We start from the raw sequence: 27,927 nt of genomic DNA, 5'->3' as shown, positions 1-27,927 counted from the left end.
TTAGATATCGAGCCACGGAGAGCGAAGCAGGGGGGGGGTGGGGGTGGGGAGGAGGAGGAGGTGGAGAGATGAGGAGCACAGGGACATCAGCCAAGTGTGACAGCCGAGTCGTATTTCTTTTCCCCGGCCGTCGTCCGCTGTGGCGCTGAGCTGAATACTGAGCGGCCACTGCAGAGCCGGAGGACGGATCCCAGCCGGAGGATCTGAGGGAGAGGGAGAGGGAGAGGGAGAGGGAGAGGGAGAGGGCGAGGGCGAGGGAGAGGGAGAGGGAGAGGGAGAGGGAGAGGGAGAGGGAGAGGGAGAGGGCGAGGGAGAGGGAGAGGGAGAGGGAGAGGGAGAGGGAGAGGGCCTCCGATCGACTGCAGAGCGACCACTGACGTCGCCTGAAGACCAGATCAGATGTTCACTCCAAAACCAGGTGAAACTCAAGTATTCAAATTCCCGCTGAGGCGTTTCTATGACAACACACCTCTCCATCACTCCGGCTCGATAAACCATAGACATATATAAGGCTAGATGCCTCGGCCAATGGAGTCGAACGTCACCACATGGCGGCCATCTTGCTGAGGGCGGCTTGCTCACCCATAACATTGTGTTGTGCCGATCAGATGTTCACTCCAAAACCGATTTTTAAACTGTTTGGTTTGTTATAAACGTCAGAGATGTAGTTATGACACTGCCTAAATTATTAATTTGTTTAGAAAAATAACATAATTATTCATCTCTGACGTTTATAGCAAACCAAACAGTTTAAAAATCGGTTGAAAATTGAGCAAGTTATGGTTATTTTAAAAATGATGCACCACTACAACACAATGTTATGGGTGAGCGAGCCGCCTGCAGCAAGATGGCCGCCATGTGGTGACGTTCGACTCTGTTGGCCGGCAACGCGGCCGAGACATCTAGTGTTTATATATGATATCTATGCGATAAACGACCTCAGCAGGGAAACTGTAACTCTCCTGATTCAGAAGATTGATCTCGATACTGAGAGGTTTTTATACAAAAGCAACAAGATCACTGAGGAGCTGAAAACTAGTCTCAGGAGATGATGAATGATAAATAGTTTTACCATGTACAGAAGCTTTAACATTATTAAATACAATACTTTGTAATTGCTGTTTTGAGAGGTGCTGTATCAATAAAGTTGCGTAATTTAAAGAACATCACGATTGCTTCTTCATCACAGAGTCCAACACCAAAGCTCTTCTCTTCCTCAGCAGTAAACTGAAGCCAGAACCTGGACCTCCTCTCTCTCCTCGACCTCCATCACTGCAGCATCATGTGTTTGTTGTGAATCAGGACAAATAAATGCAGAAATATTCAGAGACACAAATACAAACTGGGGCAAACGACTCGAGACTCACGAGTCGAATCGATGTGACAGTGACAGAAAGGAGATGTGAGCTCAGATGGTGACGTGAGGATCTGAAGAGACGCTCGACTTCACGTCCGTGTGGCGGCCGAGTCCAGACGACGCAGACTCTTCCAGTCGCAGTCTGAACTAAACTCTGTTCTACTGTCGTCATGAGAACGAGATATTAAGACGAACTTTGATGGAGCTTAAGTGACAGGAACAGATTTTACAAGACATAGATATCACTGCTGTGGAAAGAAAGAGTCGTTTTTCCCAAAAACAAAATACACAAACCTGCGTTAGTTCTGGAATATGCACACAAGAGGTGAAACAACCATTTAGACACAAAGGTCAGAGGTCACGGACACTTAAACAGCCAGACAGGACATCCTCGGACATCTTGTGCATTTGGTATCTTTGCCGCAGCGATCAGGAGGTGGAGCTATGGGAGCGAGGTCCCACCTTTACACATGCTCAACCAATCACAAGCCAGTGTCAGCCTCCGATCATGACGTCTCAGCTCCTTCAGTCAAACTTAAACATAAACCAGTCTGATTAGAACGACCTCAAATGCCTGAAACCATCATTGAGATGAATACATTTAACGTCTACTGATTATTGTGTAGTTTAGTCCATGTCCCATCTGTTAACATGGAGGACGGAGGGTTTGTGACCTCCGCTGCAGAGCTGTCACGTCGTCCATCTTCACACGAGCGTGTTATCTACACACCAGATAAACAGAAGCTGCCTCTCCTGACGACCTGTTGTGTTTAATTCATGAGGAATGTGCGTCATGTAGATTCTACCACAGGATTCGTCCCTGGTCTCAGGGGCCGAGTGCAGAGATGCTTTGATTCAGGATCTTTTATAATAAAGCATAAAGAAGTAAAACCTGAAGAATCACATATTGAAAACACAGATTTATCTCCTGGCTTTGTTTGCTAACGTCAGTCATCGTGTGTTGCTGAAATATTTTGCGTTTTCGATTCAATTTCAAACTGTGAGGATTTCAGTATATAAAACTATTGCTTGGCTGACAGAATTCTAAACAAATAAAGATATATTATATCATACTCTCTGTATATTCTTTGTATATAAAAGTCTATATACACATATTTATACATGTGTACATGTTATTATTATTATTATTATATTTACTATTATTATTATATATACTGTTGCTGCCATTATTACTATATACTGCTATTATATTGGTATAATTACTATCATATTTAAATATATATTATGTTATATTATATACTATATATACTGTACTATTTTTATATACTGTATAACAATAACATTACCATCATATCATCAGTACTATTACCATCATCTTGCCACTGCACCTTATCTGCCTATTTATCTTGTGTTTCTGTTTTTATTCTTTCTACCTCAATATTTTTTATTTTTTATTCTTTTGTATTGTATTTTATTGTATTCAAATATACCGGCTGCTATGACGACTTAATTTCCCTTCAGGGATGAATAAAGTAATCTATCTATCTATCTATCTATCTATCTATCTATCTATCTATCTATCTATCTATCTATCTATCTATCTATCTATCTATCTATCTATCTATCTATCTATCTATCTATCTATCTATCTATCTATCTATCTATCTATCTATCTATCTATCTATCTATCTATCTATCTATCTATCTATCTATCTATCTATCTATCTATCTATCTATCTATCTATCTATCTATCTATCTATCTATCTATCTATCTATCTATCTATCTATCTATCTATCTATCTATCTATCTATCTATCTATCTATCTATCTATCTATCTATCTATCTATCTATCTATCTATCTATCTATCTATCTATCTATCTATCTATCTATCTATCTATCTATCTATCTATCTATCTATCTATCTATCTATCTATCTATCTATCTATCTATCTATCTATCTATCTATCTATCTATCTATCTATCTATCTATCTATCTATCTATCTATAGAATCATTTCAAATTATATTTGTACTCTTAACAATAAAGATATGAGTAGTTTTAGCTAGAAATTATGCCTTCACACAAATGATTAATAATAACCTTTTCCTTCCTAGTGTTTAATCGTGAAATTAGAATGTGTGTGCGTCACAACGATGGAGGAACGAAGATCTACTGTTATATATTATATTTTATAAAATGGACAGGCGCCGGATGTTGGTGGCGCTCTAATACAACTAGTGTGTGAAGCCCATTGTTTTGCTGATTAATAACCGGTTCATTGCTTCCTAAATAAAGACTTGATTGAACAAACCGAGTTCGACTCATCTTCTCTTAAAGAATAAACGAACATGAACAGCGGCTCATGAGCGATGATCTGAACCAGCCGTGAGGAGGCGGAGTCACGTTAATACACTCGTCAGAAAAATCTCTTCCATCAGCTGGCGTGTTGACGGAGTAAACACCACGAGGAGCCGATGGAGTTCAGTGGATCAGCCGCTGCTTCTGAACCTTATCGCCGAGAGGGATCGACACCAGCTTAGCTTCGGAGGGGAGGCGGAGTCTTATCTGCATGGAAACAATCTGCCAGCGTTATATATACTGAGTTAATTAACTCGCTCGTGGAACTCGTAATCTTTAAATATGGAAAAAAAATAATACAAACACGGCCAATTTCCTTGTCAGAGAGCAGCAGAGGAATCTGCGTCACCAGAGAATGATGAAGGGCCCAATCTCCATGAAGGGCCCGATGCCCCGCCCCCTTTTGTCATGGCTAACTTTCTGCATAATTAATTGAGGGCTTTAATGGTAATAGAGGAGCCAGCAGCCCTGACACACACCATTAAAATGCAAATCGTGCTCAGTGACATAAAGAAACCGGAGATCTAAGTCGGCGTGGAGAGAGAGAGAGAGAGAGAGAGAGAGAGAGAGATGAGCAGTGAATCACGCCCCTTCGACCACGTACCCCCCCCCCCCTACTGCCCCCCCGCTCCGGTCAGGCAGGAACCATCCATCTCCCAGAGTTATATCAATGAAATCGGCAAAAAAAGAAGGAGCAATAGGTCTCCACAGTCTGTTCAATAAGACGATGTTGCCATGCAACAACACCGAGTCAGCCAGCGGGGGGGTCGAGGATTAGCAGCGAGCATGATGGGAAAACGTTGCACCGGCGGCCAAACGCAACACAAGCTAATGATGGAGTGGAGCTGTAATATGGAGATTAGATCCCATTGTGTGTTTCATTGTTCTCATTAATTATTTAATGGAGCGGAGCATCCTTCTGGACTTGTGTGTTCTTTAAATATAGATATATGTCAATAATGTGTAAACATATAGATGGGTGATATATTTTATACATATATGAGATTCCAGGTAAACTGGAACTAAACTGAGCTGTGGATCTTTACAGTTTCCTTCAGGGATTCATAAATCACACAATTTTTCACGTGTTGGTTATTGAAGGTTGTGTTTTCCCTCAGCATTGAATGTGAATGCTGTTTATTCTGTTTAATAAAATATGGAGTAATCTCACATATGAAATACGTATATCTGAAAATGAATAATGCACTGGATTTTATTCTGAAAAAAATTCAAAACCAGAAAACCAACGAGACAAGAAGTAAACAGAAGGTTTGTTTCAAATTTAATTTTTGTGTAATTCTGCAACAGACAGAGAAACAAGACTGGAAACAAAACTTTCGAGGGAAAACGTCAAAAGGTCACACACACACTCACACACACACACACACACACACACACACACACAAACAAACACACACACACACACACACACACCCTGTTAGAATCAGAGTGTAGAACCTCACAGCAAGAAGTGACAAATCTATATCCAAACACTACACTACAAATTTATCAATAAATACTTAAGAGCCAAAGTATTAGAGGTATTTATTGTCGTGGGATTCACAGTTTGAAATGTCTCATCTCAGTTTGATGGACGTCCAAAACACAAACAGGAAACACAAGAGGACAAGGAGACAAGAGAACAAACAAGTAATGACAAGAAGAAAATAATAAAAGACAGAAACAACAGCCTCAGACCGGACACAATCAAAGAGAGAGAAACAAAGTTTAATCCATAAATAAATCTTTAGAGAAATCATGAAACAGTGACATCATTTCGTTTAAAGATGAGAAAACAAAACGTATTCTCTAATATGCTGAATGAAAACAGAACGGATGATAGATTCCAATCAGAAGCAGCTCGACACGTTACAACAACTTCCTTTGAAACAAAGGCAACAATAAAAAGTCTGATCTCAGCTTCTCAGTAAGAAACAAAACAGTTTTAAACAATAAGGACAGAAACAGAACACAGTTCATATTTCAATGGCTCATTTTGTTTTCATGTCCATCGATGCATTTGTATTCTAGAGAAGTTTTTGAAATATAAATCGATGTCGTGCAGCTTTCGATCACATCGACGACTCGTCCGTGAGGAAAGTAACGAAGAGACGTGACAGACTTTCCTCTCAGAGACGAACTGTGTCTGTGGTGCAGATCCAGAGAGAAGAGAGAGAGGAGGCTGCAGAGCAGAGGAGGATCTGATTCATCAGCCACGATGGGTTTGACTTTAAGGACCAGTAGTGAGGGGGTGCATTAGTCTGACTAACCAGAGCAGCGCGTCATGTGGCGTGTGCTGAAGCTGGTGCTTGAGTCATAATGGAGGAAAGTGGTGGAAGGGGCAGGACTGATGGAGGCAGCTCCGATGTGACACTCTGGACTCCGGGGATCTGACATCAACAAACACACAGAAACACACAGACGATGGAGCGAGAGAAGACGTGAAGATGATCCGAGACTTTCAATAACTATGCCTACTATCTATATTCATTTATCCATCAATTGTAAAATATTAGAGTACAGACGATTCCAATTGTTTGGCTAACTATTTATATCTCTGGCATTGCATTAGTGTTTTTTTACAAACTTTTTTCTCATCTTATTCTACAGAACAATGCCACGTGCACTCTCTCATGTGTGGAGACATTTCACCTCATCCAATGTAGAAGGAAAGGCTGTGTACATTTGCAAATACTGTGCAAAGACCTATGTTAAGAATGACACAACGATGCAGAAGCATATAGTCAAGTGCCCAAAGTTTCCTCAGGGCTCAAATCAGCCTATGACAAAACAAAATGTTTATATTTATGTCTGTATATGACAAGGTAAATACAGTTGGTATAAATTACCCACAACATTTCCAGTTTATTCCCGTTAATTCCCGTTAATTCCCATGGAAAGTTTCCAACTTTGAATATTCCCGGAATTTTGCAACCGTAAACGTGACACGTAAATGTATGTTCAAAAAGCAAATAATGAAACACTTGGGTACAGCAGACTTGTGACACTAGATGGTGATGTACTGTACATAAATGTGTAGTATTCTCTTCCATGGTTTGCAGTTTTCGCTTCTATTGAATTGGATATATCAGTGTTTTATATCATGACAAAGGTAAAATTGCATAACCACTCAGTTTATTTTTGATATCTGTAATGTAAAATTGTATGATCATTATTTTTACGTAATTTAACTTTTGAAATTTGTAATGTACGTATGTTTTAAATGTTTGATATCTGTATGTATGTTTTAAATGTGGACCCCACTAAAAGTAGCTCTGTCTTAGGGTGGAGCTAATGGGGATAAACAAATAAACAAATAAGAGACGCAAACAAATCGATGAACCTGATTGGTCGAAGGCCCTGAAAGGATCCGACCAACGAGGCAGAAGAGAATCAGAGTCTAAGGTTCAGATTTAAGTAAATACATTTCCAAAGCCACAACTGAACCATTGACAGTTATGTGGTTTCAGCCATAACCCTTCGTTTCTTGTTAAAGTCCAGTGATTATTGTGAATATATTTCCTTCCTCATCAAAATCAATTTCCTTTGTATTAAGAAACCTGCATCTTTTACATTCATGTTTGCATTTACAGTAAATCCACTGCCCTCCTTTCTATTTCTGGCGTGTTGTTACACACATTAAAAAAACAATTTCAGTAAGACCTCATGAGCGTTATGTTCCATGGTGAGTCATGTAAAATATTAAGACGTGAAGATGAGCAGAGACGCAACAAAATCGATGAACCTGTTCGGTCGAAGGCTCTGAAAGGATCCGACCAACGAGGCAGAAGAGGGGAGCGTGTTTATGTTCCCACATTTCTAATATTCATTACAAAATTAGGCCCTATGTTCCTACAGTTCCCACATTTCAACCCCTGCCTGGTAGTTAAGGGTTCACCATTCCGTAGCTGGCGATTTGAAGGAGCTAGCTAGCTTCCAAACTCTCTTGAGCTCAACACCGCTAACCCTAACCCTAATTTTCAGAAAAATCTAGAAATGTGGGAACTAATTTTTCAAAATAAATCTGGGAACATAGGTCAGTAGGAACATAGGTCAGTGGGAACATCGGTCAGTGGGAACATCGGTCAGTGGGAACATAGGTCAGTGGGAACATAGGTCAGTGGGAACATCGGTCAGTGGGAACATCGGTCAGTGGGAACATAGGTCAGTGGGAACATCGGTCAGTGGGAACATAGGTCAGTGGGAACATAGGTCAGTGGGAACATAGGTCAGTGGGAACATCGGTCAGTGGGAACATCGGTCAGTGGGAACATAGGTCAGTGGGAACATCGGTCAGTGGGAACATAGGTCAGTGGGAACATAGGTCAGTAGGAACAACGGTCAGTGGGAACATAGGTCAGTGGGAAAATAGGTCAGTGGGAACATCGGTCAGTGGGAACATAGGTCAGTAGGAACATAGGTCAGTGGGAACATCGGTCAGTGGGAACATAGGTCAGTGGGAACATCGGTCAGTGGGAACATCGGTCAGTGGGAACATAGGTCAGTGGGAACATCGGTCAGTGGGAACATCGGTCAGTGGGAACATAGGTCAGTGGGAACATCGGTCAGTGGGAACATCGGTCAGTGGGAACATAGGTCAGTGGGAACATCGGTCAGTGGGAACATAGGTCAGTGGGAACATCGGTCAGTGGGAACATAGGTCAGTGGGAACATCGGTCAGTGGGAACATCGGTCAGTGGGAACATAGGTCAGTGGGAACATCGGTCAGTGGGAACATAGGTCAGTGGGAACATCGGTCAGTGGGAACATCGGTCAGTGGGAACATCGGTCAGTGGGAACATAGGTCAGTGGGAACATCGGTCAGTGGGAACATCGGTCAGTGGGAACATAGGTCAGTGGGAACATAGGTCAGTGGGAACATCGGTCAGTGGGAACATCGGTCAGTGGGAACATAGGTCAGTGGGAACATAGGTCAGTGGGAACATCGGTCAGTGGGAACATAGGTCAGTGGGAACATCGGTCAGTGGGAACATCGGTCAGTGGGAACATAGGTCAGTGGGAACATCGGTCAGTGGGAACATCGGTCAGTGGGAACATAGGTCAGTGGGAACATAGGTCAGTGGGAACATCGGTCAGTGGGAACATAGGTCAGTGGGAACATAGGTCAGTGGGAACATAGGTCAGTGGGAACATAGGTCAGTGGGAACATCGGTCAGTGGGAACATAGGTCAGTGGGAACATAGGTCAGTGGGAACATCGGTCAGTGGGAACATCGGTCAGTGGGAACATAGGTCAGTGGGAACATAGGTCAGTGGGAACATCGGTCAGTGGGAACATAGGTCAGTGGGAACATCGGTCAGTGGGAACATCGGTCAGTGGGAACATAGGTCAGTGGGAACATAGGTCAGTGGGAACATCGGTCAGTGGGAACATAGGTCAGTGGGAACATAGGTCAGTGGGAACATCGGTCAGTGGGAACATAGGTCAGTGGGAACATCGGTCAGTGGGAACATAGGTCAGTGGGAACATCGGTCAGTGGGAACATCGGTCAGTGGGAACATAGGTCAGTGGGAACATAGGTCAGTGGGAACATCGGTCAGTGGGAACATAGGTCAGTGGGAACATCGGTCAGTGGGAACATAGGTCAGTGGGAACATCGGTCAGTGGGAACATAGGTCAGTGGGAACATAGGTCAGTGGGAACATCGGGCCTAATTTTCAAAATTGTCAGTGAAAAAAAAATCCTTAGAAATGTGGGAACACAGGGCTGACCCCCAGAAGAGAATCAGAACCCGAGCGACACCTCGGCCCGTCTGATGTTCTGCGTGTCGCTGCCGTGAGCTCGTGATGAACAGGCCGCGCTGCGTGGGAGTGCAGGGAGCAGATGGCAAAGAGGAGGAGGTGAGGAAGAAGAAGAAGAAGGGAAAGGGCCCGCCTGGCTGCTTCGAGGGATTCCAAACGTGATGTCACTGCTCATCCCATCAGGAGAACACAGCTAGCTCCGCCGCCCGCCGGCCTCAGTCACGCAGATCGGCGGTGGCAGCAGCCGCCGACCGGACGGGATGGAAGTAGAGCAGCGGAGCCTCTGGTGCTGTCATTGGGGAATGGGTGGCAGACGACATGGGGGGGGGGGGGGGAGGAGGAGGATTCCCCCTGTGATTCAAAGCCAAAAACCCCTCGTCCCCAAAGTCACGTGCTCGGCAAACGCTGGTTCCTCCGGGAGTCGGCTCCTGAGCTGCTCGTCACCGAAACAAGATTCTATTCGGTGTTACACTTGAAAACATCACAACACAGCTGGGGGGGGGGAGGGGGGGGTGGGGGGGTGAGAGCGCTTCAGGTCGGTATCACAGCTGAAGTCACTGAACTGAGATGTGATCACAGGAAGCACTTTGTGTTTCTGCCTCGGTCCGGCTTCCACTCTGGAGCCGAGCTTCACCTCAAGGTGTCGGTTCAGCCGGAGAGAGAGAAGTTAGAATCCTGCAGGAGAAAAGAGAGAGAGAGAGAGAGAGAGAGAGAGAGAGAGAGAGAGAGAGCAGAAGACTGAGTGACTTTTAAATGATCTCATGGGGGGGGAATGAAAAAACGTAACCCTAAAATTCTCATTCCATAATTATATGAAGTAGAAATTGGTGAATTGGTTGTTAAAGATGTGCATCTGTCATTAAATCCAATGACCTCGTATTTATTATGTTTTAAGAGAGAAATCTCTTATTGGTTTAATAACTTTGAATAACTTTGCTTCCTACAACAAGTTAACACTGGTTTATTTTTAACCACGGTCCTTGTAGAATTAGTTAGTTCAATCCCAACCATGATTTTATCACAAACCCAACCCCCCAAAAAGTATATTAATATATAACATTATATAAACAAAATGTCCGATAGTGGCGTCAAATGATAAAACTCTTCTGTGTGTGAAACCTTGTGACAAACAACGTATCAGTCATTTAACTTTAACGTGTTAAAGGTGTTGAACACATTTATAACAACCAGCAAACACACCAGTGCCTCAACTGCCAGGGTCAATATAACGTATTAATATTTGAATGCTCAGTGATCCTGTTTCCTGTTTGGATCCAGCTCTCTAAATGTATCTGTGCCTATGACTAGCCTAATTTTAAAAACCAGAAACAGAGGAAGATGACGACTGTGATCAAACAGTTTTTGGAGCGAAGGTTCATATGTTTGAGTTGAGATCAGAGAATATAAAAGATGAGTCACTAACTGTTTGACAGGAAGAGTATGATACGATGTCGGTTTCTGACATTTATCTAAGAAATTACTCTGAACACAGGAGCAGGGTTTTTTTTATGAGGCCTTTATAAACAAACAGCTGACATTTAATATCCTGACACCTCCTCCTGTTTCCTGCTGCCTCCTCCTCTGAGGTGAGGGTGACCTCCACGGCAGCGACACAGAATAAAGATCTGATCGGGCGTCAGAACTCGCAGCCACGAGTTTGAGTGACAGATCTGAATCCTCGGAGTTTAAGAACTTGTGTGATCCAGTGGATGGATTATGCAGATTCCAGACACATGCACCACAAAGCCGAGGAGAGAAGAAGAGGAGTGTGTCTGCAGGGGAGTCACGCTCCTGTGTTCCTCACACGACTGCGGTCATACATGACTAACCGGCTGAATGGATTATGGACATGCAGGCGTGTTCTTCCTGGTGTGATTGGAGAAGTTTCCCCGTGGAGCTCACACAGCGAGGTGTCGGCGCCAGGAAGGGATTACGTTTCCCCGGCTGTCGAATCTCGAGCAGCTCTGACAGACTCACAAAGTACAACAACTCTGCAGGAAGGTCTGTGGGTGGCGCCCACACAGAAACCGATCAGCAGCTCCCACCGCTGGGATGGAAGCGCACGTCCTCGTGCACGCTCCCTGTGCTCCTGGCCCTGCATCAGCTCCTCAGCCGCCGTGAAGCACAGGACTGGAAACCAGATGTTTACCAGTTTGTTTTAAAGATTTAATCCAGATGTGGTGTCGGTGTGAAACATATGATTCCTGCTGTGAGTTAAAAACCTTAGACTGGTGGCTGGCTGCAGTGTAGGTCATAAACCTGCCTCCTCCATGTTAGCAGATGGGACATGGAACAAACGCACTATTTTACCTGGTTATTTATTTACAGTAAAAAGAAATAGGAAGTTTATTAATTACAAAAAGAAAAAACCTCAGTCTCTCCCAGAGGCAGCAAAAACAAACGTGGCAGTAAAAAGTAAACGAATAATTCAAAATGGATAAAACCTGAAAATCTCCTTGAGCGTCGACTCGACATATTTTTGATTTCTTAATAATAACAATATGTTTGAGCCGAGCAGCAGAAAGAGGAAGAAGCTGAAGTCTGCTGGAGTCTTCTGCTTCTGCAGCATCAGGCGTCTTGTCACTTTGGAAACAGCAGTAATGAAACGTGACGCCGATCAGCCGCTGACCTCTGACCCCGGTTCACGCAGCTGTCGCCCCCCCCCCCGGTCGCTGACGTGCTGATTGGATCTCAGACAAGTCACTGAATGTAAACGATGCTGCAGGAATCGAACAGCAGCGCCGCTTTCCCTCTAACAACCGTACGGAGGATTCTTTCTTCTTCTTGCATGTGATCACATCTCCGTCCTGGAGACACTTTGCAGAAAGTCTCTCTCACTGGAGCCTGGACGTGCGTGAGGAGAGATGAACTGCTTTTTATTCTCATTATGAAACTGAGCTGCTGATTGGTTTGCTGGTTCCTGAATATCTAAAGAACCTTAATGAGCTCCGGGTCTTTCACCCAGTTTTCCCTCCGGACTTTGTAACTTTTAGAAAACGCAAGAACAACAAATAAACTTTTACACTCTCCACGTCTTCTACTATACGACCACGAGCATGAAATATACTGTTTGTATTATGATCATTAGTTTTATTTGCATATACCACAGAGATGCAATAAAAATGTACTGCAAATTACGCAAGCAAATTATTCTATTATGGTTTTGCAGCCACAGCTTTATTATCACAGTTATTAATATTTTGATAAATACTGTTTTTTTTATGTTTTAACCGCTTTTAGAGAAGTTAATTAAAACATTTTTCATCCTCTGACATTGTTTGTGTTTTGATGACGACGTGTGTTCAGATTCAAACTAAGCAAATATAATGTTTTGTTATTTAAATCATTAAAAATATCTTTGCCATGAAATGATTATGACTGAGGCTCCGCACAAAGAAGAAGAATTAATTTATTTTAATGACAAATGAGGAGAAACATTTAAATATGTGAAGAGAGACGTTGTTGAATCCAGAAAGAAAGAAAAGCATCTTTCCCTCAGCTGCTGTAGCTGAATGTTGTTAATGTTGTGCGTTTGTGTGTTGCATAGGTTGTGTGTCAGTGCCACTGTCGTCCTGTTTTGTGTGCGTTTGGCTTTGTCTCACAGACACACACAGTCGCAGCCTTAGTCAAGTGACAATCTCTCTCTCTCTGTGTCTATAAATCATTATTATTTAAGATTCATAACAATGGAAGATACTATGGACTTTATCCCTTTGTCCCCTCTTTCCAAAGAGCAGATTCTTCCTGTGGCAGATTTCACAGAACACATTTGTATCTCGATGTTTCCTCTCTCTCCCTCTCTGGGAGCCGCTCGCTGCTCCCTCAGCCCGCCGACGCCATGACAGCAGATGGCTCTCCTGCAGATCCGCCGCCCCCCCGCTGCGTCGCTCTGGATGTGACGCAGCTTCGTCAGGACCAGGAGATCTCGTCGTGCGAGCAGCGAGCAGGACGTGGAGCTGAATAACAACACGACACAAAGTCAGGCAATGACAGAGGCGTCTCCTGGGATCGACCATGTGGCCCGGGGAGAGTCACAGAAGGAAAAGAGAGAGAGAGAGGGGGTGGGGGGTGGGTGGGTACATGTCCAACAGACTGGAGCCAATCAGAGACGCTTTGTGCCATAAATCACATTTAATTATTTCTAAAGCTCTTTATGAGAAAGTGGCAGAATGAAGCCGCATGATAAATTCTGCCTCTCGTGCTCGTCACCGGGGGGTGTGGCCTGATCTGTGGTCACTGGTGACCTCATCGATAGAACTAGTGCTTCTGGGTGAGATCCAGTGATCCTACTGGGATCTGAACCAGTGGAGCAGCGGACGGGCCACAGACTCTGGTGGTTGAGGAGCAGAACCTGAATCGTACTGTACAGAAGATACTTCACTGAAATAATATCTAGAACAAATTAGTTACAGTCGGTTTGAGTCTAAGCTTCAGTTTTAAATAAATCAATGTTCCACAGCCACAACTGACCATTGACAGTTATGTGGTTTCAGCCATAACCATTCACACTAAGACATATCTTATTTAAGTCCATTGATTACTGTGAATATATTTCTTTCCGCATAGAAACTCCTGCAAAACCAATTTCCTTTTTATTAAGAAACCTGCATCGTTTACATTCATGTTTTTTGCATTTACAGTTAATCCACTGTCCACTACATACAGTGTATGTCTCAAGAGTGTCATGTGACATGGTGAGTCATGTAAAAATGTGAATATCAAAGGTTTGTGAAAAAATGAGCAAACAACTTTAAGAAACAGAATAAAAAAAAAATCTGTCAGTCAGTTTTTATCTCCATCTTGTTGTGATGACACTCATCTCAATTTGAAGTTGATCCGATGAAAACCCTGGTACAAGTACATCAAACAAAAAATGTGGAATATGGCCAAAATGGCGACTAAATGCAAAATAGCAGGCTTCCTGTTGTGTTTTTCCAATTGCTCCTAATGACGTTTCTTTGTTTGTCTGGTCATGATACACCTGTGTATTGATTTTTGTGAAGATCGGTCAATGGGAACACCTTCCGGGGGTCTCGGGGGATCTCGGGGGGCACCGTTGAGCCATTTTGCGACGCCAATTGAAAATTCCTCCAGAATACGTAAATTTTCACCACTTTCTAACTTTCTGCAAATTTTGGTAAGAAGTTGAGCATGGTAAAACCCTCAAAAAGCCAATTCATTTGCCTGAATAATAATAATAATAATAACCAGGGTTCTTGGGAGGCACCGTTGACCCATTTTGCGACGCCCAATGAAAATTCCTCCAGAATACATACATTTTCACCACTTTCTAACTTTCTGCAAATTTTGGTAAGAAGTTGAGCATGTTAAAGCCCTCAAAGAGCCAATTAATTTGCCTGAATAATAATAATAATAATAATAATAATAATAATCCTAACAATTTCAAAAGGGTCTCACCTGACTTTCTAGGGCTGCAAAGCAGCACTGGGCGGGCCCGAGCACATGCATTTTGAAGCGTTGCATGCGTTTTGCCTGAAAATAATGATAAAAACAAAGATTCCTTTGATATTTGACCGGCTCAGCATCAAAGGATTCACGGTCGATGTATGTACAGAACATCGTGTTTTAATGGCCAGAACATCGTGTTTTCATGGCGTGTAATTAAAACATTGACGCCAAGCCACGGTCACACCGTGTCACTAAAAACAAACCTGTCAGTCAGTTTTTATCTCCATCTTGTTGTGATGACACTCATCTCAATTTGAAGTTGATCCAATGAAAACCCTGGTACAAGTATATCAAAGTAAAAATGTGGAATATGGCCAAAATGGCCACTAAATGCAAGATAGCAGGCTTCCTGTTGTGTTTTTCCAATTACACCTAAAGACTTTTTTGTTTGTCTGGTCATGATACACCTGTATATCGATTTTTGTGAAGACCGGTCAATGTGAACACGTTCCAGGGGTCTTGGGGGGCACCGTTGAGCAATTTTGCGACGCCTATTGAAAATTCCTTCAGAATACGTAAATTTTCACCACTTTCTAACTTTCTGCAAATTTTGGTAAGAAGTTGAGCAATTTAAAGCATCAAAAAGCCAATTCATTTGCCTGAATAATAATAATCCTTACAATAATAAGTTCCTCCCTGACCTTTGATCAGTGCTCGGGCCCTAATATGTGGAATATGGCCAAAATGGCCACTAAATACAAAATAGCAGGCTTCCTGTTTTGTTTTTCCAATTGCACCAAGAGACTTTTTTGTTTGTCTGGTCATGATACACCTGTATATCGATTTTTGTGAAGACCGGTCAATGTGAACACGTTCCAGGGGTCTTGGGGGGCACCGTTGAGCAATTTTGCGACGCCTATTGAAAATTCCCTCAGAATACGTAAATTTTCACCACTTTCTAACTTTCTGCAAATTTTGGTAAGAAGTTGAGCAATTTAAAGCCTCAAAAAGCCAATTAATTTACCTGAATAATAATAATCCTTACAATAACAATAAGTTCCTCCCTGACCTTTGATCAGTGCTCGGGCCCTAATATGTGGAATATGGCCAAAATGGCCACTAAATACAAAATAGCAGGCTTCCTGTTTTGTTTTTCCAATTGCACCAAGAGACTTTTTTTTTTTTGTCTGGTCATGATACACCTGTGTATTGATTTTTGTGAAGATCGGTCAATGTGAACACCCTCCGGGGGTCTCGGGGGGCACCGTTGAGCCATTTTGCGACGCCCATTGAAAATTCCTTCAGAATACGTAAATTTTCACCACTTTCTAACTTTCTGCAAATTTTGGTAAGAAGTTGAGCATGTTAAAGCCCTCAAAAAGCCAATTAATTTGCCTGAATAATAATAATAATAAGAAAGAAATAATAATCCTTACAATTTCAATAGGGTCTCACCAGACACCTTTGATGTCTGTGCTCGGGCCCTAATAATCCTTACAATAACAATAGGGACCTCCCTGACCTTTGATCAGTGCTCGGGCCCTAATTAAAGCCCTCAAAAAGCCAATTCATTTGCCTGAATAATAATAATAATAAAATGTACAAATCCTTAATCTAAGGTGCCACTAACACACTTACACTTTAATTCATACAATTGGTGTTGGATCAAATGTTAAATAGGGTTTGATTACGTTTGAAAATGTAAACCTGAGCCTGCCCAGAAAAAGAAAAGTTATTTGTCAGAAGTGGGATTCGAACCCACGCCTCCAGAGGAGACTGCGACCTGAACGCAGCGCCTTAGACCGCTCGGCCATCCTGACAATTGGAACAGCACAGGAACAAAATGTTACAATATTGTTCTAATATAATATATAACAATTATTCATTTTGTGACGAATCGTCGCTCGGTGTACACTGGTTGGCTGGCAACGTGTCAGGACAGGTAGCACGGAAGTGGAAACAGGAAGCTGATAACTTGGTTAAACGTAGAGTTCAGCGGTGGATTTCTGTGTGAGAAGGCTGCTGCTCCTGTCGCTGCCGCTAGGGGCTGAAAAACGCCAACTATCAAGCTAAAGGGAGCTGAAGTTATTTTCTAATTTATAGTGATTCGTCACTTTGTCACCAAAATTAAATAAATTTATAGAAAGAAGGAAAACTGATTTTAAGTTTTTTAATTCTTTAGTGGTATACAAGTTAGTGATCATATGTCTATACAAATTAGCAGCCAGACTGGAACGTACAAAAGTAAGGAAAACTATCAATCATGACGTTTCACCTCATTTTCATAGCATATGATTTTAACCAACTTCCTGTTTTCAGTATAACCAACATCGTTTTCCTGTGCAGTGAAGACATTATTAAGATCAAGAAGATCCAGAAATCTTTAGGCTATTGCCTCGAGGGGCAATTTATTGTACAACCAGTAATCAGTGCATGACAAAACAGACAATCAATAAATACAATGTAAATAAATACAAATAATAAAAAATTGCATAGACCAATTTAAAGGGCTAATGACTGCAGGGAATAATAAGCTATTGAATCTGTTTGTCCTGCATTCCTAAGTTGTGTTCACATTCTCTCTCGCTTCCTAGCAGAACGGCTTGGATTGTCTGACTCAACCTTGTTGGCTTTTTCAAAGCTGTCAGACCATCTGATCGCAATGTTTCTGATCTCAGCTGATAGTTTGGTGAGAACAATATTCCAGCAGCGCAGAGAAACGACAGCTGAAACAATAACAATGAGACTGATGCTGTAATAAACCAGAATTATCCTATAAAGGGGTGAGCTGCTGTAGGGTAACAATTTAAATTATGGGGGCACCGTTGAGCCATTTTGAGACGCCCGTTGAAAATTCCTTCAGAATACGTTAATTTTCACCACTTTCTAACTTTCTGCAAATTTTGGTAAGAAGTTGAGCATGTTAAAGCCCTCAAAAAGCCAATTCATTTGCCTGAATAATAATAATAATAACAAGTCTTCTCCATAAGATGATGATGTTTCTAAATTATGGTTCATTTTATCATCACAAACAAAATTCAACTAAAAATATAATTATAAATAAAATTTTTAGGGCTGCAAAGCAGCACTGGGTGGGCCCGAGCACATCCATTTTGAAGCGTTGCATGCTTTTTGTCTGAAAAAACAAAAATAACCAGTTCTGAGAGAGAAAGAGGCGTGACCTTTGCAAGACATAAAGTTTCCTTTGATCTAGGAAGACTGAAATCAAAGGATTCATGGGCCATGTATGTCCGCGTTACAGAACATCGTGTTTTAATGGCGTGTAATCAAACTTTGACGCCACGCCACGGTCACACCGTGTGATTAAAAAAAAATCCGTCAGTCAGTTTTTATCTCCATCTTGTCGTGATGACACTCATCTCAATTTGAAGTTGATCCGATGAAAACCCTGGTACAAGTGTATCAAAGAAAAAATGTGGAATATGGCCAAAATGGCCACTAAATACAAAATAGCAGGCTTCCTGTTTTGTTTTTACAATTGCACCCAGAGACTCTTTTGTTTGTCTGGTCATGATACACATGTGTATTGATTTTTGTGAAGATCGGTCAATGGGAACACCTTCCGGGGGTCTCAGGCTGTCTCGGGGGGCACCCTTGAGCCATTTTGCGACGCCCATTGAAAATTCCTTCAGAATACGTAAATTTTCACCACTTTCTAACTTTCTGCAAATTTTGGTAAGAAGTTGAGCATGTTAAAGCCCTCAAAAAGCCAATTCATTTGCCTGAATAATAATAATAATAACTAGGGCTACGTTGTAGCACTTGCGGGCCCGAGCACCTGCATGTTGAAGTCTGTTGCGGTCGGGGGAGAGAGCGGTCGATGACCAAGCGCATGTCTCCGCTTTGGATGCGTTTTCCTCTCCGTGGCAAGGATAAACGCTTCACTTCCTGTAGCCACCAGGGGCGCTGTGATTTAAAGTCATGATTTCTGTTTAGATGTCATCAGGCCGGGACACTAGTCTTACATGTCTAGTTTGGACTCAATTGGACAATAAACGCTTCACTTCCTGTAGCCACCAGGGGGCGCTGTGATTTAAAGTCATGATTTCTGTGTAGATGTCATCAGGCAGGGACACTAGTCTTACATGTCTAGTTTGGACTCAATTGGACAATAAACGCTTCACTTCCTGTAGCCACCAGAGGGCGCTGTGATTTAAAGTCATGATTTCTGTGTAGATGTCATCAGGCTGGGACTCTAGTCTTACATGTCTAGTTTGGACTTGATTGGACAATATATGTCCGAGATACAGAACCTCGTGTTTTGATGGCGTTTAATCAAACTTCGACGCCACGGTCACACGGACTTGAAACCATATGAATATCTTCAGGGGGGGGCTGTTGATACACACATGTAGTTTGAGTGAGATAGAACCATGAACAATGAAGTAACAACATTTCGTGGTTCACGGCGAGTTGATGAACTTTGACGCAACGCCACGGTCACACGACGTTATCTCCATCTTGTTGTGATGACACTCATCTGAATTTGATGTTGAACTGATGAAAACCCTGGGACAAGTACATCAAAGTAAAAATGGTGAATATGGTGAAAATGGCCACTAAATTCAAAATGGCGGACTTCCTGTTTGATCTAACATATTGATCCAAGAGACTTATTTGTTTGTTATGAAAAGACACATGTCCCCATAGATTTTTGTACATGTCGGCCAAACGTAGTGCCGGGGCTGACCTTTAGGGGGCGCTAGTCAGTTTTTTTGCCACGCCCATTCCTTAAAACCATATGAATATCTTCAGGGGGGGGCTGTTGATACACACATGTAGTTTGAGTGAGATGGAACCATGAACACCGGAAGTTAGAGCAATTTCGTGTTTCACGGCGAGTTGATGAACTTTGATGCCACGCCATTAATATGGCATTTGACGAAAAGTCACAGTAATCTTATATCTTCATTATCAATGTCTTGAGACCCATTTGACAAAGTTTGACATGGTTGAGGTCAGTGGATTAGGAGAAATACATCCAAGTGTAAGACATGCAAAAAAACAGACATTTCCTGTTGCCACCAGGGGACGCTGTGATATTAAGTCATGATTTCAGTGCAGATGTCATCAGGCCGGGACTCTTGTCTTATGTGTGTAGTTTGGATTTGATTGGACCGTGTTTGTCCGAGATACAGAACCTCGTGTTTTTATGGCGTTTAATCAAACTTTGATGCCACGCCAAGGTCACACGGTGTGGCGAAAAGTTGATTTTTTAAGTCAACTTTTTTCTCCATCTTGTTGTGATGACACTCATCTGAATTTGAAGATGATCTGATGAAAGCCCTGGGACAAGTACATTAAAGTAAAAATCGCCAAAATGGCCAAAATGGCCACTAAATCCAAAACGGCGGGCTTCCTGTTGCGTTTTTCATAATGCCCTTTGTGACTTTTTTTCATGATTAGTCACGATACACCACTTGCCCGATTTTAGTGAAAATCAGTTATGTGGAAAACTAGGGGCTGGGTTCCAGGGGGCGCTGTTGAGCCATTTTGCCACGCCCATTTCCAAATACACCAGAATACGTAAATTTTCACCACTCTCTAATTTTCTGAAAAGTTTGGTAAGAAGTTTAGCATGTTAAAGCCCTCAAAAAGCCAATTCATTTGCCTGAATAATAAGAAAGAAATAATAATCCTTACAATTTCAATAGGGTCTCACCAGACACTTTTGATGTCTGTGCTCGGGCCCTAAAAATATTTGTGAAATTACGATACATTTGTGAACGTATTTTAACAATAAATATGTGTATTTCTATTTGTTTTTTTTGTAAAAAAACAGAAATATCGTGGGTTTTCACAGTTACAGTAATTTCATGTTATTTTACATTTGACATGTAAAATCACAGTCTCTTTTTGTAAATTGAATGGTTTTTTATCTGTAAAATAAAAAGTAAAGTTCTGTTATATAACGTATTTTTTTTACAGTGTATTGAAAGTTCTGTCCAGTAAACACAATAATAAAAATAGATTTAAAACAATATGAGAATAACATTCACAAATGAATAATAATAAGAATAATAAGAATAAGAATTAAACTTTTTTAGGGCTGCAAAGCAGCACTGGGTGGGCCCGAGCACATCCATTTTGAAGCGTTGCATGCTTTTTGTGTGAAAAAACAAAAATAACCAGTTCTGAGAGAGAAAGAGACGTGACCTTTGCAAGACATAAAGTTTCCTTTGATCTAGGAAGACTGAAATCAAAGGATTCATGGTCCATGTATCTCCGCGTTACAGAACATCGTGTTTTCATGGCGTGTAATCAAACTTGGACGCCACGCAACGGTCACACCGTGTGATTAAAAAAAAATCCATCAGTCAGTTTTTATCTCCATCTTGTTGTGATGACACTCATCTCAATTTGAAGTTGATCCGATGAAAACCCTGGTACAAGTACATCAAACAAAAAAGGTGGAATATGGCCAGAATGGCCACTAAATGCAAAATAGCAGGCTTCCTGTTGTGTTTTTCCAATTACACCTAAAGACTTTTTTGTTTGTCTGGGCATGATACACATGTGTATTGATTTTTGTGAAGACCGGTCAATGTGAACACGTTCCAGGGGTCTCAGGGGGCACCGTTGAGCCATTTTGCGACGCCCATTGAAAATTCCTTCAGAATACGTAAATTTTCACCACTTTCTAACTTTCAACAAATTTTTGTAAGAAGTTGAGCATGATAAAGCCCTCAAAAAGCCAATCAATTTGCCAGAATAATAATAATAATCCTTACAATTTCAATAGGGTCTCACCAGACACCTTTGATGTCTGTGCTCGGGCCCTAATAAGAAGAAGAAGAATAAATAATCCTTACAATAACAATAGGGTCTCACCTGACCATTGATCAGTGCTCGGGCCCTAATAATAATAATAATAAACATATTAATTGTATACTGTATAATTTTAAATTAAAATAAAAATAAAATTTCTAGGGCTGCAAAGCAGCACTGGGCGGGCCCGAGCACATGCATTTTGAAGCGTTGCATGCATTTTGCCTGAAAATAATAATAAAAACAGAAATTCCTTTGATATTTGACCGGCTTAGCATCAAAGGATTCATGGTCTCAGAACATCGTGTTTTAATGGCCAGAACATCGTGTTTTCATGACGTGTAATCAAACTTTGACGCCAAGCCACGGTCACACCGTGTCACTAAAAAAAATCTGTCAGTCAGTTTTTATCTCCATCTTGTTGTGATGACACTCATCTCAATTTGACGTTGATCCGATGAAAACCCTGGTACAAGTACATCAAAGTAAAAATGTGGAATATGGCCAAAATGGCCACTAAATGCAAGATAGCAGGCTTCCTGTTGTGTGTTTCCAATTGCACCTAAGACTTTTTTGTTTGTCTGGTCATGATACACCTGTATATCGATTTTTGTGAAGACCGGTCAATGCGAACACGTTCCAGGGGTCTCGGGGGGGCACCGTTGAGCAATTTTGCAAAGCCCATTGAAAATTCCTTCAGAATACGTAAATTTTCACCACTTTCTAACTTTCTGCAAATTTTTGTAAGAAGTTGAGCATGTTAAAGCCCTCAAAAAGCCAATTCATTTGCCTGAAGAAGAAGAAGAAGAAGAAGAAGAAGAAGAAGAAGAAGAAGAAGAAGAAGAAGAAGAAGAAGAAGAAGAAGAAGAAGAAGAAGAAGAAGAAGAAGAAGAAGAAGAAGAAGAAGAAGAAGAAGAAGAAGAAGAAGAAGAAGAAGAAGAAGAAGAAGAAGAAGAAGAAGAAGAAGAAGAAGAAGAAGAAGAAGAAGAAGAAGAAGAAGAAATAATCCTTACAATAACAATAGGGACCTCCCTGACCTTTGATCAGTGCTCGGGCCCTAATAAACAATCCTGCTGTTTGACATTTACCATCATTCATGTCAACGAGGGCTCCTCTGTCATCGCTGCTCCACTGTCCGTGTGTGTGAGTGTAATGCTGCGTTCCAGATGACTCGTATGTCAGATATTCTGACCTGAAATTGCCCAGATCCGACTTCACGTCAAACGTAAACAAACATGTCTGACTTTGAGAAGCTGATTAATTTGTGTCGTAATGAGACAATTCAACTGGAGCCAGTGCAGCCTCCATTCGTACAGAAACAAAGAGGAGGAGGGTGACAACGCCATCATCTTTTTTTAGACTTTTATTCTTGGAAACACATTCAATACATAAAAGAGAACACACACTGTCATTGTATCTCACGAACCAAGAAACCATTGTTTTAAACAAACATATTGAATCATATGAATTATTTAAAAACACACATTCATACTGTGCAAGGAACACACTTTAACCTTAAAATGACATGAAGGACATAATGAGAAACAGATAAATTATGTAAAAATAAGTAGAAACAAGATATATAAACACAAATCTTTCGTGTTATTCAATGAGTTATATTTTCTAGGGACAGAACAACTGTTAATATTCTATTTAAAACAGTGAACTATGAATATGTATAATATGAATATCTGCTGATAAATCCGAATAAATCTTTTGTTGCAAAGGTTGCAAATGAGTCACTTCTCTCCTTTATGAATCCTCATGTCTCATACAATAGGACTGAAGCTTTAATCTTTTACCAAACTCAGATCAACTGTTTCTCTCCTGTATTAATCCTCATATGTTTATTTAGATCTCCCCTATGGCAAAATCTTTTACCACACTCAGAGCAACTAAACGGTTTCTCTCCTGTATGAATCCTCATATGTTTATTTAGATCTCCCCTATGGCGAAATCTTTTACCACACTCAGAGCAACTAAACGGTTTCTCGCCTGTATGAATCCTCATATGTGTATTTAGACTGCTCCTTTGGTTAAATCTTTTACCACACTCAGAGCAACTAAACGGTTTCTCACCTGTATGAATCGTCACATGTTTATTTAGATCTCTCCTATGGCTAAATCTTTTACCACACTCAGAGCAACTAAACGGTTTCTCGCCTGTATGAATCCTCATATGTGCATTTAGATCTCCCCTACGGCTAAATCTTTTACCACACTCAGAGCAACTAAACGGTTTCTCGCCTGTATGAATCCTCATATGTGTATTTAGACTGCTCCTTTGGTTAAATCTTTCACCACACTCAGAGCAACTAAACGGCTTCTCCCTTGTATGAATTGTCACATGTCTATTTAGATTGCCCCTTTGGTTAAATCTTTCACCACACTCAGAGCAACTAAACGGTTTCTCGCCTGTATGAATCCTCATATGTGTATTTAGATGGTTCCTTCGACTAAATCTTTCACCACACTCAGAGCAACTAAACGGCTTCTCCCCTGTATGAATCCTCATATGTTTATTTAGATCTTTCCTATGGCTAAATCTTTTACCACACTCAGAGCAACTAAAGGGTTTCTCTCTTGTATGAATCCTCATATGTGTATTTAGATGGCCCCTATGGTTACATCTTTTACCACACTCAGAGCAACTAAACGATTTTTTTTCGGTCTTACATCCCATATCACTTAGAGGCTGTTTGTTGTTTCTTGTATTTAAACCTGTCTGAGGTTCCCTGGTCTCCATACAATCATCCTCACTGACTTCAGTCTCAGAAGAGTCTTCAGCCTTGTCCTCAGGACCTGGTTGTAAACGTCCATCAGGACCTGAGTTCCTGGCTGGTTCTGGTCCTCCACAGTCCGCTCTGTTCTCCTTCCTCTCACTCAGATGAAGCTCTGACGATTTAAGTTTCTCTTCATCTTCTTCACTCTTCACAGCGACAGGAGTAAATGTGAACTTGATATCAGCCTCCTCCAGTCCTTGAAGCTGCTGTCCATCCTGATTGGTCCATGGTTCCTCCTGTTCCTCTTTAATGTGGGGGGGCTCTGGATCCTCCTGTTCCTCTTTAATGAGGGGGGGCTCTGGGTCATTCTTGTCGACAAGGGGGCTCCACTGCTGCTCCTCAGGGGGAACCTCTTCTTTAATCACCATCAGTTGCTGGATGTCTGCAGGACACACTGAAACAAAAATACACACGTTTATCATTTTAGAGTTTCCTGAAGTGTTTTGAAAAACTTGTGTTGTGTCGTTTAATGTCGACTGTTGTGATTTTTGGACGATCACATTCAAGGTGCAGAGATGTTGAGGCTGTTTAAAGTTGGTGTTATGACGCAGCTCATAAAGGGAGAAGCATAAAACAAAGGGTTTCTGGTAAAACGTTTTTCATTTTGAGGCCAAATAAACCAAGTAGGTCACTAACAGAGGAGAACAGGGCGAGGGGAAGTTAGTTAGTTGGTTAAGCTGCTTTCAGACCTGTGGATAAAAACTCAGAGAAATGTGTCCAGACTTTCTGTTTCAGACATGAGCAACCAGTGTTGTGCATAAACTAGGGATGGGACTTTACAAGAGTTTTCATGTTCGAATATTCATAACGTTATTGAACAATTATTCGAATATTCATGACCCCCCCATGTTTTTTCCCCTACCAATCACCCCCTCATGTATTAAGGTCAAACACGCACACAACAGGACTGATATTTCTCAAAAATAGCTTTATTAAGGAAATACGCCATTTTTTAGTCAAGTTTAACTTTTCACAGGGCATTATGCCATCCGACGGATTTTAACAGGCAGCAGTTGCAACACATCACTGCCTGGCTATAGCATAGACCTTTGAAAAATGAATAAATCCTAATAACATTGGAAAAGAATTTTAAAAAGAAATTATAAAGCACATTTCATATGTAGTTTGAAGGTGGTGTACAGGGACGTTAAGGAACAGAAATCAAAAGAGAGGATTTGCATAAGGAGGATAAAAAAGGTAGAGAAGAAATAAAAATGATTACTTGCATAAAAATGTAAAAGGTTGGAGTTATGTTAAAGATAAAAACAGATAAAAATATGCAAGATATTTTAATTAAATTAATTACAATTGTAAATAAAAATGTGGAATATGGCCAAAATGGCCACTAATTGCAAAATAGCAGGCTTCCTGTTGTGTTATTCCAATTGCACTTGAAGACTTTTTTGTTTGTCTGGTCATGACACACCTGTGTATCGATTTTTGTGAAGATTGGTCAATGTGAACACGTTCCAGGGCTCTCAGGGGGCACCGTTGAGCCATTTTGCCACGCCCATTGAAAATTCCTTCAGAATACGTACATTTTCACCACTTTTTAACTTTCTGCAAATTTTGGTAAGAATTTGAGCATGTTAAAGCTCTCAAAAAGCCAATTAATTTGCCTGAATAATAATAATAATCCTTACAATTTCAATAGGGTCTCACCTGACCTTTGATCAGTGCTCGGGCCCTAATAATAACTAGTATGGTAATTATCAAATAAATACCATTAAGACACCAATTTTTGCTTTACTTCATAATGATAATATGAAACATAAGTTTAAAAAGTTCACAGCTCACATTTAATCTCCTCTACACTTACCTGGGGAGTTAATTTGTGCAGGATGTTCTACAAGGTTGGTCACACCAAATAACTCCAGCTGTTCAAAATTTGTTTCGGTTCTACTGCAAAAGATTAAGAAGAAAGACATGTCAGTAAACTAAATTAAGTACAAACAGTTGAATTATTTGTGCTTGGCACAGTTTTTAAATTCAACCTAAATCATACTGCCTTTAAGCTGGAAATAGCTGTGGGGTCTTACAAGTCTACGTTGCTGGGCAGGATGAAAGAGTCCCACCACTCAATGTTGGGCACCTCCTTTTCTCCGATCTCCTTCCTGGGTGCAATCAGGGCGAGCTTGGTGGACGCCTGGATTCCTGTCTTCTTTGCTGCCTGGGCAATCTCATTCTGCAACCTTTCTAACTGGGCCTGGTTGAGGTACATATCAGCACAGGAGGGTCAAAAGTCAAGTTGGGTGAACCATAATTGCAAAGTCCTCTAGTCATAATAGGCTGAGCAGACAACTGCTGACAATGAAAATATTAGAGAATTAAAAACAAACTAAAAAAAAAACAAACCTTAGTTCTAATTCTCTGAGCAATCTTCTCGAAGCGCCCCTGGTCATGGAACTTGAAGCCCCTGTGAGGGCGTTGAGCTGGTGTTATAAAATCACGTTGGTCAAAGTAGGACGTGGACTCAATGTCTTCACCAGGCTTCTCCTTCAGCTGCTGACGGAACTGCTCTCTCTTCACAACTCGAATGTTAGCTGAACATTGAGAGGGGAATTTATTAAGAAACATCCAAACAAGAAATTAAGACTGTTTGTGTCTAATTAGCTTCTGTATTCGTACCTTTTAGTGTGGGCATGCGATGTGTGAGTTCAACCTCTTTGCCACTTGCATCCACAGTTCTTCCCAAATCATCCAGGATAAGAGGTGTTGGCTTATTCACCTGCTGGACTTCCACTTTCCTACAGGAAAAACTGTCCGTTTTCACTCTGCCACATCAAGATAAAGTACTAAAATGTCGCCCCCCCCCCCCCCCCCCTATCCCTCTTTAGATTCTACTTACGGTGGAGCAATTCCCATGGCGTGTAGATTAGCTAGTGCCACTAGGTTGTGAGGCCCAGTGTTTCCCAATGCTCCGAGGATACCAGGTTTCAGGGCTAAATGGGACTGGATGCGTGCCTGGAGCTCAGCAGCCTCGCGGGCCTTCTCGATAGCATCATTCATAAAGCTGGCAGCCTGGGAGGGGGCAATGGATGAGGCACCACCACCACCTGCATTGCTGCTGAGAAGCCGTGATACTGTGGAGGCTTCCATTTGTGGTGTAGCAAGGGTAAACATCTAAAATCAGGGAGAAACAAATTTTGGTAAGAAGTTGAGCATGGTAAAGCCCTCAAAAAGCCAATTATATTGTCTGAATAATAATAATTATAATAACTAAAATTTCTAGGGCTGCAAAGCAGCCCTGGGCAGGCCCGAACACATGCATTTTGAAGCGTTGCGTGCGTTTTGCCTGAAAAAAATAAATAATGACTGAGGAAATATTGACACATAGAGCTGTGCAGGCTTGGACTCTGATCATGAGACAGAAGTTTGGTGGTGATAGGACAATGCACAGTGGAGTTATGCCAACATCGTCTCCTTTGGCGAAGGATGAACCTTCGCCGCACCTCAATGTTTACACGGTTTGAGGAAATGTCCCAATTCTGAGAGAGAGAGAGAG

General features: G+C 41.5%; 1 protein-coding gene and 1 non-coding gene across 2 annotated transcripts; both read right to left on the bottom strand.

Moving 5' to 3' along the window:
* On the bottom strand, window positions 1–27,521 carry LOC133011498 (U4/U6 small nuclear ribonucleoprotein Prp3-like). The gene is made up of 6 exons (XM_061079224.1): window positions 27,271–27,521; window positions 27,051–27,169; window positions 26,778–26,965; window positions 26,462–26,628; window positions 26,242–26,324; window positions 1–203 (listed from the first exon to the last, which is right to left on the bottom strand). The coding sequence occupies exons 1-6, from the start codon at window positions 27,519–27,521 to the stop codon at window positions 1–3; spliced, it is 1,011 nt and encodes a 336-aa protein (XP_060935207.1).
* Window positions 16,588–16,670, bottom strand: trnal-cag (transfer RNA leucine (anticodon CAG)). The gene has a single exon. It is a non-coding gene; the product is annotated as a tRNA-Leu (tRNA).
* Window positions 27,522–27,927: the final 406 nt, after the last annotated feature.

Source organism: Limanda limanda, chromosome 10 (genome assembly GCF_963576545.1).
Source record: "Limanda limanda chromosome 10, fLimLim1.1, whole genome shotgun sequence".
Lineage (NCBI taxonomy): Eukaryota > Metazoa > Chordata > Actinopteri > Pleuronectiformes > Pleuronectidae > Limanda > Limanda limanda.
The sequence above is the reverse complement of the archived record's forward strand: the minus strand, read 5'-3'. Positions and strand labels throughout refer to the sequence as shown.

Excerpts from the sequence above, each read along its gene's own strand:
- LOC133011498 (XM_061079224.1), bottom strand. The coding sequence starts at position 27,521 with ATGGAAGCCTCCACAGTATCACGGCTTCTCAGCAGCAATGCAGGTGGT. Across the intron at positions 27,170-27,270 it reads GCCATGGGAATTGCTCCACC|GAAAGTGGAAGTCCAGCAGG; the intron begins GTAAGTAGAATC and ends TTTTTCCTGTAG. Across the intron at positions 204-26,241 it reads TGCACAAATTAACTCCCCAG|ATCCTCCGGCTGGGATCCGT; the intron begins GTAAGTGTAGAG and ends CCTCTCCCTCAG.